Source organism: Marmota flaviventris, chromosome X (genome assembly GCF_047511675.1).
Source record: "Marmota flaviventris isolate mMarFla1 chromosome X, mMarFla1.hap1, whole genome shotgun sequence".
Taxonomy (NCBI): domain Eukaryota; kingdom Metazoa; phylum Chordata; class Mammalia; order Rodentia; family Sciuridae; genus Marmota; species Marmota flaviventris.
Genome location: NC_092518.1, coordinates 7374055 through 7386573, shown reverse-complemented (window position 1 = coordinate 7386573; position 12519 = coordinate 7374055). Strand labels below are relative to the sequence as shown.

The 12519-nt window shown below is 37.1% G+C and overlaps 1 protein-coding gene across 1 annotated transcript in view; it reads right to left on the bottom strand.

The window, feature by feature from the left end:
• Frmpd4 (FERM and PDZ domain containing 4) overlaps positions 1-12519 on the bottom strand; it is a 230759-nt gene that overhangs the window by 92744 nt on the left and 125496 nt on the right. The window contains exon 6 of the mRNA XM_027946511.2: positions 11971-12073. Within this exon, the coding sequence (XP_027802312.2) occupies positions 11971-12073 (103 nt within the window). The remainder of the gene's footprint in view (positions 1-11970; positions 12074-12519) is intronic.

Here is a 12519-nt window from a genome sequence, read left to right as displayed (position 1 = left end):
TCCACGAAACCCTTCCATGTGTCCTTGTATTCTCTTCCTCTTCCCCAGTTCGACAGGGACAAACTGGAAGCTATATGTTAAAGATATCAGAGCCACACGATGGAGAGAATCTGAGTTGAGCCTTTGTACTACACTCTGAGGGAGAGATGTCCATCTATCAGGAACATTCATTATGGACTATTTGTTATTGACAATCTCCTATTGTGATTGAACTTTTGCCTAGTTTTGGGTTTGTTAACAGCTGGTATTGCTCTAATATTGGTCCTTTTCATTAAGAAAAACACAGAATTGTGACAAAGAAAAACAAATTTTCAATTGATAACACTGTGTGGTATAGATTATAATAAAGGTGTATATACTTCTCAGTGGTTAAAACTTTGGAAACACTTTTCTTTTTAGGGAGGATAAGTGGGCAATAAGAAAAATCTAAGATATTTATTTATTTATTTGCTTTCTTATCATTTTATCCTGTCTCTGTACTTTATAAAATAAATTTTAGGTAACCTGAGAAGAAGCAATATTTGCTTTATCTTTATTATTATTTCTAGTAAAAATCCTCTGCTTCATTCTCTGTTTTTATGTCCTATTATCTTCAAGTCAGGTTACTCTAAGTTTCAGTGGTTTAGGGCAGAGGTCAGCAAATAAGGCCTATGGGATAAATCTGTTCCTCTTACCTTCCTGTTTTTGTAAATAAAATTTTATTGGAATAAAGCCACAACCATTTATTTATGTATCATCCAAGGCTGGTTTTTGTGCTCAATGGCAGAACTGAGCTTTTGTGGCAGAGACCATATGGCTTGCAAATCTTCAAATATTTACTATCTGATCCTTTACAGAGAAAGGTCTGTTGATCCCTGATTTAGGTCATTCCTAACCTAATTTCAACCCTAGCAGGGCACATGTCAATAGCCCTGAATCTTTCCATACCCCTTCACCCATATAACAGAACACTGAGATCCCTTTTATTTGTCACCATGCTGTTACACTTCTACATACCTACATGGTCCCCAAAGTCAAGCTCATCACCAAATTCTGATTTCTAACACCTCAAGTATGAGCCCTGGGCACCTTTGCAAATCCTATCTTAGGCCTTTTTAATCATTCCTTCATCCTAAAAGTCTAGATTTCTGCCTAGATTCCTCTCTTTGCTTTGATTGGGTACCTATGTTTCTGCTCAAGCCCCCTACCTTGCAATTTCAAGAGCAATAATGACAGCCTCTCATAGGACCTAACTGACTACAAGTCACAAAGTGCTCTCACATACATTATCTCATTTTATCCTTAGACAAAGGCTGAGAAGTGAGAAATCTTAGTCACTTTGTGTGTGTGTGTGTGTGGTGCTGGGGATTGAACCCAGGGCTTTGTGCATGTGTGGAAGGTACTCTACCAACTGAGCTATATCCCCAGCCCTTTTAGTCACTTTTATAGACTAAGAGACTAAGATCCTGAGACTGAAGCAATTTTCTCACTATCATTTAGGAATGGAGATGAAGCTGATGACAACTTTGATAAAGACAATAATAATTCAGATTTATTAAGAGGTGTTCATGCTCTGCTAAAAGCTTTATTCACTGCAGTTTACTAATTCTTTATATAAATTTATAGGTAGGCCTTCATTGTATAGATGAAGTAACTGAGGATTATATACATTAAGTTCTTTGTCTAAGATCACACATAGTCCATGCATTGCAGAGGTAGGATTGATATTTTCCTGATTTCTATAGGAATATATAGCAGGATGATATTTGAAATACTCACCAAAGTTGTCTTTCAATCCCATGCCCCTCTTTTTATTTTTCTGTGCTTGAGCATTTCTATTTCTTTGCCCATTTGGACAGTTAGACCATTAATCAACACTTACTGCCTCAGCACAGCATTGTTACAGAAGAAAGTATAGGAATATCTAGGTTCTAGAAACTCTTGATAAAGCTAGGAAAATATCCAATAAATAAGAGTTAAATTTACTCTTCTCCATAAAAGGGTCTATTCTAGAGATGAGGGAAATAGGGTAACTCTTAAGAGCAAGCAAAAAGGCAAAGACTTGCAGGTGTAGGTGGTAAGGCAGTCATGTTCCCTGGCTTTTAAGAGCTGATTTTTCAGGAAGAACTAATTGGGAACCCCCAGATAGCCTTGTGAAATGAAAGAGCATGGCAACCTTTGACTTTTCCTAGTCAGAAATCTGAGAATGTGACAAGATTCTGGATGGATTAAGTCCCGGATATTATGCTGTCTCAATATGGCTTAGAAGTGACAAATGCACCCAAGATGGCAGTGAAATGGCTAAGGAAGGATTGACAGTGGTGAAACAAGGGATGGCACAATGTCTCCATGCCTATGTGAGTGATCAAAGACACATCAGATGAGCACAAAGATAACTTGGTGAATGTTGGTGAGACGGATGATGTCACTCAGGAGAAAATACACTTCATTTTGTTTAATACCTCCTTTTATTAAACCAAACCCACTAAATGCAGACTTAGCACTGAAGAAAATGGGATGAACTGATCCTATGCTGGAATGAGGATTTGAAATAAATATTGGATTATTATAGATAATAGATAAAAATGAGATACTTCTTACACATCAGAGCATGTGGCCTGTGAGTCTTTCCCACCACAACCACTCACTGTGTTACCTGTAAAACTGGGGTTCTGGCTCTGAGTTCCTGAGACCCTCCTATTAAACTTCTTTCAGGAATGAAGCTTATACTTTGGTTATAGGCATGCTCTGACTATAGGGAAAAAATGTGCATCTTCACCAAAATAATCATTGTTTCTTTTGCCTTTTCAGCTACTTAGAGAAAGGGCAGGTAATCATCCATAAATTTGTAGTTCCAAAATATAACAGAACATGGCATAGGTCCAATAATTATCTCCTTTTTTTCTTAATATATGTAAGGTGTTAAGATATTCAGTAGTGTCAACCATATGAGATCACTGAAAACATGCCCTAGTTTAAATTTGTTCTGGTTCTTCAAACATCGACATTCATTTTCCACACGAGTTGCATAAAAGCATCTATAATAATGAAGAGATTTAATGAGTGAGTGGGAGATGGTCATTAACAAAATCTAGGCACATTAAAATAATCTGAGTGAAGCCATTTTCTTATTAATTTTCATCATTATATGTCCTTATAACTTTTATGAACTATAAACTTAAATCCCTTTTTCTACTTTATCCTTATTAGAATTTTGTCATATTTTCCATTTTCTGGAATTGGTGATCTCTTTCTTTCCAGGCTCTGTAATTCACAATTGTCAGAAAACATCTATATTGCAAGTGTGTATTAGTTGAGACCAAAATTTACAGTGTCAGCATACCACAAAGCTGTTTCTTTTGTGTTTTCACTGAAATTGCTTGCTGGTCTTACTTTTTAATAAGGCCTTATTATATTATACATCATCATGCATATTTTATGGGCTGGATATTCTATAGATGTTCTTCACTTTGTTATTTTACTAATTAAGCAGCACTGTACTTCACCTAAGTCCAGCTGAAATTAGGCAGGAAGGTGACCTTCTTAATGTACTCTTCTGTAGATACAATGCTCCTAGAACATGATGTGATTTGACTTTCCATTATAATCCTGATGAGGAGGGACTGATAAAAAGACAGATGTTCTGAGATCTAATTTTTAGAGGGATCCCTCCAAATATTCTTTTTTTTTCTTAATAGTCTTGCTAATCTCCCACTGTCTGCAACACTGAGTACTCCCTATTCCTGAGCACTCCCTATTAAAATCAAGGTAATTGTTTGACAAACCTGGAATAGGAGAAAAGCTATTTTTGTATAACAAAAATGGATTGTGTATATGGGTCACATGAGATAAGACTCAGATTATAGAGCCCAATTATAGATGTGCCATTTGCTAAGGCTACCATGTAAGGATTTAATATGCCAGAGAGTCAGGCCTGCCACCTGAATGTATTTGGTTCTGCCTTTTAAAAATTGTCCTCCTTGGTCTTGGGCTCCACAAGTGTTTTACAACCCTCATTCTGGAATCCAGTGCTCCTCAGAAGGTACTTTTGTCCACAAATGATTGCCAAATTGTTGTTTCTGTGAGAAATACCAAGAAGGCACTTCTCATTCTTCCACCTTGCTATTGTCATTAAGTTGCCACCCATTATTATTTCTCATTACAGTTACTTTCTTACTGGAAGAGCTCTACTGCTCCCTGGAAAAGCTCTTCAATTCAAGGATATTAGTATAGAAGGAGTGACATCTGGAAAACATGGGCAACTTTTTGCCTATAAATGGCCATAGCTATAGTACCACTCATCCATTAGATTAGCAGAGAAAGCAGAGGGAGAGAAAGCAGAGGGAGCGTTGGTTAGCATCCATATAACAAAGGATGGTAGAGGGGAGAATAGTCTGTAGTATGACCTTTGTATTTTCTTATTATGGAATATACAACTCTACTTCCACTGTGTTGGAAAGGTTAAGACTGAGTTGGTTATGTGCTTGGCTCTTCAATGTGACCTTCTGGTACTGGGGAAGGTGGAGGAAGGAAGACAGCATTAAAAAAGAGTCTGCTGCCAGGGTGATAAAAATGGGACTAGCTTCGGGGGGGGGGGTTGAGGACCATCCTTATGTTGTATGCAGAACTTTGTATACATGAGTTTTTCTGGGTGGAGGGAGGAGTCCATGGCGTTTATTAGATTCACAAATGGATCTTTAATCCAAAAAGGCAAATGTACCCAGTCTAATGAAAGCCAGTAGACTTATATTGCTGCCTTGCAGAACAAAAAAAAAATTGAGGTTTTGTGGTTCAGGACAGCCACTAAGACAATAGATTTTCCATATCTGCAGGTTGGAAAGTGAGTATTTATTAGGAAGGTTTGAGATTTCCAGGAACAAAGGAATAATCTATTTTACAACCCCTTTCCCATATAAACACCTGCCCTTCCATTCAGTATTGAAGGCTATTCTTTGCCATCATCACTGCATTCTTTAACCCATCTATCCACCCCCCACCAAACTTTTCTACCAAGTAGTATCCTCCTCATCAGCTCTGCACAATCACAAATATAGTGTAATAAATAAGAAGTCTCTTCCATGAGGGCAGGAATCATGCCTTATATATCTATTTACACATGCTTAGTATGCCTTACATGAGCTACATAGTTTTTGCTTAAAAACTGTTGATGTGCAATGAATTTAATTGAGTTGGCTAGCCAGGGGGTTTAAGGCATGATTCATAATGTTTCTATGAGCAATTATACTGTATACTTTTAAACAATAAAATGTGGGAGATTGTTTTTAAGTTAATTTGTCTAATTGTGAAAAGCCAAAGAAAATTACCCTTAGATTCTTCTAAAGAAGGATATAGTGATTTGCAAAGAGCATGGATTCTTCAAAGATTTTTCTCCTCAACCACTACAAAGTATGAGTTAGAATTAACAACTTAGAGAACTATGAAATGAACGGAACTCATCTAATTTCAGTGCAGCAATTATAGCTCTTTTTGAGATTGCATAAAAAATGTGGTTACTATAGCAGTAAATTGGTCTCCAAGAAACTCTTTAATTTTCTAAAGAAAATAATAAATGTCTATAGTCAAACAACCAAATGATAAGGAAAATAATCCACAAAGAAATGTAAATGTATCTGGAAACAAAAAAAAAAAATGATCCATGAGAAAATACTGCATTGGAGAAAAAAGAACAAAACAAGACTAAACCACTTAGGCAAGCAAAGGGATGCCAATTTTTAAAGAGAGAATTTTACAGTGTTATTAAAATGATGAGTGTTTTTCTGAATTTCCTTAGTGGCTTAGGGAATGGGATACTTTATTAACCAGAAGGGGCATTTATCTTGTGTAAGATATAGACATTAAAACACATATTGGCTGAGGAGCCCAGTAAAAAGGGAATTATTTTACAAGAGCTAAAATTTTAGGTTACTACACATTATGGAAGACATATGACTACATTTATCAGAAAGCACAGGAAAGTTTTCTAATGTCTAAATATTTTCATTAATGAGAACAAAACACTATTTCAAATTTTTGTCTTAATGAGTTTGAAGGTATTGGTTAGCACTGTGCCATTGTACTTAAATTTATTTGGTTAAAATAAAGTACCTCATTACTTTAGATTTGTTTGGTTAAAGTAAAGTACCTCATTACTTTTATAAAGATAAATTTATTGTTCTGAGATTAAAAGAGAACATGTTTTAGGATTACATGTTTATCATTTCTATAGTATCAAGCCTATGTCTATGTTTATCACCAGAAAAATTCTTTGAAAATTGCAGTTCTTCTATGTTTTCAATGTGGGGGCTTGTCTGTTTTCAGGACAATTTTAGTTGAAGTCATTATTCATAGTAGCCTTGAATGTAAGTTCTCTGAAGGCTGAGATCTGTTTCATTGATGCTAGTATAACCAGTGCCTGGCTCTATGTCCTATATATAGAAGAACATAAAAATGTTTGATAAAGAAGTGAAATAAAATAAACGTTTTCTGAGGCATGGATTCATTAGTGGATATTAAGATTTATAGAATTTATAGGTGAAGGAAAACTTGTATGAACCCATATAAGTCCATAGTTTTCAAAAGAGTATTCTTCAGAGCCATTTTATAATTTTTTTTTTTTTTTTTTTTTATCAAGGACCTCCTATAATCCAGGTATTATCCTGGGTAACAGCAGGGAGCAACATGGACAAGGACTCTATTCTCATGGAATTTAAAATTTGGGTCAATTGATTCTATAACATCAAGCTATATTCTTCATTTAAACTGTGTCTTTGTCATATATCCATGAGATATCTGCAAAGAAACACTCATATTACATTCTAAAATGAGCTACAATTAATTGGATCCCCCAAAACTTTCTAAGAGGAGGCATGATGTGCTCTGCTAATTCCATCCACCACCCTCTATCTCATATCCTCTACTTCCTCAGTCTTTACAAACAAGACTAGGGAAGAATGTGAGACAGAATCATGGGGTTGGCAAAATGGCTGTGACCTGGTGAAACTTTACTTTTTGTTTTCTGTGAAAAGGACAATTAGGTACCTTGAGTAGCTGGTCTTGCAAATACCTTAGCCAGGAGATTTGATCAGGAAAACTAACAGTAAGACAGGAAAAGATCTGAAGATAGACCTCCAATTGATGGTCCTATGCAGTGGGGTGGCTTCTCCAAGTGGCTATGCTTTATATCACAAAAAATTCATATTTGGCATGTGATAGCCAACATGTAGGTACCAGCAACATGAAGGGAGTCAGCAGCCAGTGTTAATTTGAGGAGCAACACAGTCTACCAAGAGAGGGCCCTAACAGAAAGTAGTTTCTCTGATTTCCCCACTCAACTTCCACCATTGAGGAGCTGGTCCTTGAGAAGAGAAAGACATTTTTTTTGTCCTGTAGTATCTCATTGTCTTAGTCAGGTTTCTGTCACTGTGATGATACATTTGAGGGGGGACTTTAAAAGGAAAGATTTATTTTGGCTCATGATTTCAGAGGTTTCAGTCCATGGGTGCCTGGCCCCATTGCTTTGGACTTGGGGTGGCACAGTATATCATGGCAGGAGCACATGGTAGAGAGGATCCTTGTAGTCAGGAAGCAAAGAGAGAGGAATAGGCAAGAAAAAATTCTCTTCAAAGGCATGTCTCCAGTGACCTAACTTCCTTCCCCTAGGTCTGACCTTCTAATAGTGCCATAGGCAGAGGACAAAAAATTTAGTATGAGCATTTGGGGGGCATTTAAAATGTAAACTGTAACTTTTATGATGTTTAAATAGGAGGTGGTGAAGGAAAATTTAGCAGATTTAACTCCCACCCCGACTCTGCAGTCATTGGGTTGAATCTGACTTGTAGAGAAAGGAGGGGATAAAAATTAAATGGCATAAAGTTGGAGTTTCAAACTGGACTTTAGCAAGTGAAAGAATATATAGGTTCTGCCTTAGATGGTGTCAGTGTACAGGAAAGAAGAATATAATAGTTCCTGAATAAAGGCAATTGCGGAGAAAAATAGACTCATTTCAAATTTCTGCCTTTCACTGAGTTGAAATTTCTCAATAAGTGCACAGGTGGATGTACAGAAGGGTGGACTGTTAGATATAGAAAATGAAGGAAAGGAAAACTGAGGATGGCTTTCAGATTCCTGTCCTAGATTATGGTTCTACTGGCAAATTCATAGTATAGGTGGGATGGGTGGAATAGTGTGATAATAGATAGCAAAAGTGAATTTAGGTCCCTTGAAGAAGATTGCCTCTTGGTCATCATGGAATCCTTTGAGCCTTGTCAACTATTTGTTTTTACTGGTGTCTTGAGGTGAGGAAGGTGGTATTTTAGGTTGCTGTGACAAAAATACCTGGCAAGAATCATTGAGAGAAGGAAAAGTTTATCTTGAGCTCATGGTCTCAGAAGTTCAGTTCATGGTTGGTTGACTCTGAGTTGATACACAGCATCATGTTGGAAGGGCATGGAGAAAGCAAGCTACTCTTCTCTAAGTGGCCATGGAGCAGAGAGAAGGAGAAGGGGACACAGGGAAGATCAACCATTCCAGGGCATGCTCTAAGTTTCCCACCTCTTCCAGCCATGCCCCACCTGCCTACAGTTACAACCCAGTGAGTCCTTTCAAACTAACATGGACTGATTAAGTTACAGCTCTCACATTTCAATCATTAACAGTCTTGCATGTTAACACAGGAGCTTTTGGGGGGTACCTCATATCTAAACCACAACAAGTGGACAAATGGCTAGGGATTTTATGGCTTCATGAATGATAAAAAGCATATTTTCTTGTTCTTTGCACCTTGGAATATCATGACCAAGCACAAGGGAAAAACCCTTCAAACTTGGAGAAAGAATAAGGAAAGAACAAAAAATTATTCATTGGATCAATATATCTCATGCTTCTACCAGTTAAAGACTTTGTGTGGGTTAAGAAGTTATTCTTGTTTCTTTTTGTCATTCCTTGGCTTTTGTTTCTGTTGGCATAGGAAATTGTAAGCCTCAGCTGCCCTGAGTTTATTCCATTCTCTCTAGTTCTGGTCGGGTCATTTTCTTACAATTCTCCCCAGTGACCTGACTTTTCATCAGGGAGAACAAAGAAAAGAAAGGAGATAGGAACAAGAGGCTATGCTTCCAAAGCTACTACTGAGGAAAAAAGCCACGTTTGTGTGATTTTCCTCACCAGGGTCCCCTCACCTACTAACTCTCCTTTTTTGCTATTAATATCTTATACAATATCACAAGGGTCTCCATATGTCTTTGTTATTAGAAGAACACTTCTCAAACAGAACTTTCAGGGCATGGCTATAAAAGAATACGAAAAGCATGCATGTTCTCAATTTCAGTCCATTTAAAACACCACCATCACTTTATCAAACATTTGGAAATTATGCAATAATCAAAAATTCATTATGAGAGAAATTCTCTCTATATATTATTTGGGGTTTTGGTCTTCATTAGGCTTAACCAAAGAAAATACAATATAATTAGATTATTCTCTAAGTGTTGGCATTTTTTTTCCTAGAGGTCCTGATAGTATTTTATATTTTGTAGGGCACAGAGTCTCTTCTCAATTCTGATATTATAGGGAGAAAGCATCCTTAGATGATATGTAAATGAATGGGTGAAACTATATTTATGAATTCTGAAACTTGAACTTCAAATGATTTATGTGTCACAAAATATCATTCTTATATTTTTTTCTTACTTTTAAAAATGGTAAAAGCTGTTCTTGGCTCACAGGCTTTGAAAAAACTTGTGGCAGGCTGGATTTGGACTTGAGCTACTTGCCATCCCCTCTTTTAATTGGTTCATTTATTCCATTACATATAAAGTCCTATAGGGAATGCTTTGTTTTCAGAGATGCCATTTTCTTTCACAATGTGTTAAACCAGAAGGAAAAGAAAAATTCTTGAAGAAAAAAAAAAAGAAAACATCTTTCTAAGTGCCCCAGGTAAGATTGCTAGGAAATGATCACACTTTTAGATAGCTTTTCTGCATCCTGTCCTGCAGCAGGCAATTCAGTCACAGCAAACCCAAACTCAGATATATTATTTCTTCTATCATTCTCCTAGCACAGAAATCAATAGGACTGATCACAGAGGTGTGTGCCTAGGGAAAAACAAAATGTGACTTCTGCCATTAGGCCCAAACATGGCACTTCAGGATGCAAGCCAACAAAAGGCTCAGAGCCTGCCTGGATGAGGAGTGTCCCTGCTGACACCCACATACCTCTCAAGATGGAAGTGACCCTAAATAGTAACACTACAACTCCTTCCCAAAGGCTCTCAAATCCAAAATCTTTTCCTGTTCTTGTATTTCCAGTCTTCAGAAATTGGAACGATTCCCAAGTCTTATTCCTGATGCAAGGTGAATATAACTTAAGTCCCAGTGCTTTTTCCTATGTGATAGCATCCTTTGGAGATCTGGATACCCTTTGAGTATAGGCACAAACTTTCAAGCCAACTGAGAAGGTTCCATTATATCAGGTCCTGACTAGAGTGACTATCTTACTCCCTTTGGGTTGCTTATAAAAAGTACCCTAGACTGGGTAACTTATAAATAATATAAATTTATTTCTCATATTTCAGGAAGCTAGGAAGTCCCAGATCAAGTCACCAGCACATTCAGAGTGGGTGAAGGCCCCATGCCTCATAGATAACACCTTCTTGCTGTGTTCTCATGTGGCTGAAGAGGTAAGGCAACTCCCACCTCTTTCATAAAGGTGCTAATCCCATACCTGAGGACTCCACTCTCTTGAGTTAATCACTTCCTCAAAGATTTAAATCGGTAATAGGTATTAGATTGCACAATTTGAATTGGGAAGAGGGGATACTAACATTCAGACCATGGTAGGTACCAACCATTTCAGGGCTAAAGGAGTTTTTCCAGGATGTGGGCTTTTCTATTGCTAAAACTGGGATGGTTAGTCATCCTAAAAATGAGTCCGCTCACTTTCTATTTCCCCATCTTCTTACTCTTCTTTAAATTCTTCCAAGTATGCTTGATCATCCATGACTACTTTGTGAAGTAGAAACTATCCTGAGTTTGGGCAAGAAAATTTCTGCAGAAGACCCTAAAAATACTCCACTTAACGTTTTTCCCAAAGTACAGAGGTACTTTTTGCTATGAGTGAGCATACATATTAGATCATAAATATTCAGTTTCAAGTGTTCTGATAGCTTTAGCTTCCACTCTAATCTTGCTTGAAAAGATCAGTTTATAAAAGACAAATGCCACACCTTCTTATACCTCAACACCCCCGTAGCATAAGTAGATCTGTTCATATGATAGAACCATCTTCATTGGAAAATTTATAGACTTCTCTTGCTCTAAATTCACTGACAAAGTGCAACTCCAGAGTGAGGTTTTAAAGGAATTTTTTGCTAATATTTTTAAATCACTCAAAACACATTTTTGGTGCCCAATTAAGAATACCACATAACAAACTACTTATATCCACAATAAAACTGAACTAATAAACCAAACACATTTCTTTACCTTTTGTAGCTTTGACCTAATTATCCTAATTATTCTTTTGCCTCAGCTGATAATCTCAAAATTCAGTAATGAATCAGTCAAGTATGAAAAATCAGTGAACTGTATGTGTATGTTTGTGTATCCATGGAATTATGTATATAAAATTACTCATCATCATTTAATGCTGAATTTAGGCATTGCATGTTGATCTCCCTGATTATGAAAAAAAAAATCAACGTGTTAGTAATTCTGGAAGAAAAATATGCAACCTTTGGATGTAGAAATCGAAATAGGAGTAATAAAAATTTGAGCAGAAACATGCAGATCCTCAATGTTAAGAGAGTGGACAATTAAGCATTCTGTGCTAATGGAGCATGTGTTTTTATATTAGTATCACCAGCATTTTTAATAAAGTGCATATGTAATCTGGTGTTTCTGATTATAAATAAGTCCATAGGAATCTCTTGCATTTCCAAATGAGGCCTCAGAGCTGTGTAGCAGCTTCATGACAGGATGAAGTAAATGAGTCACCTACCTGACCAGGTCGATGACCCGCTCCCTGGGTGCAGCACTGACTGGCTCATCATTAATCATTACAATCTGATCTCCTGGGATCAGTTTGCCTTCTGAGGGGCCACCTGAAAACACACAAGAGTAAAATCCAGTTGAGAAGAACATTGGCAAGCCATCCAAAATCCCCTCTATCCATTATGATTCACTGTGAGCAGGTGGTGACATCAGCCAAGACAAAACCCAATCACACCTGGGTGTTCTTTGGATAAGTCTGAGATCATAAGCTACATCCTGACCAATTAAATCAGAAACTTTTGCAGTGAGACTCATGCATCCACATTTTCTAAAAACTTCATGGGCCAGATGGAGACTTAGGTTCCCAGCACTTCGCACACTTTAATATGCTTATGAATGACTTGTGGATCATGTTACCGTACAAGGGTGCAGGATGAGATCATGCATTTCTCCCAGGTTCTCAGCAGCTGTTAATGCTGGTCAAAAGGCTTATGAGTATCAAGGTTTTTAGAAGAAGGTAGTTTCCCAACAGGTAGCCAAACAGCTGTGTTGCCTG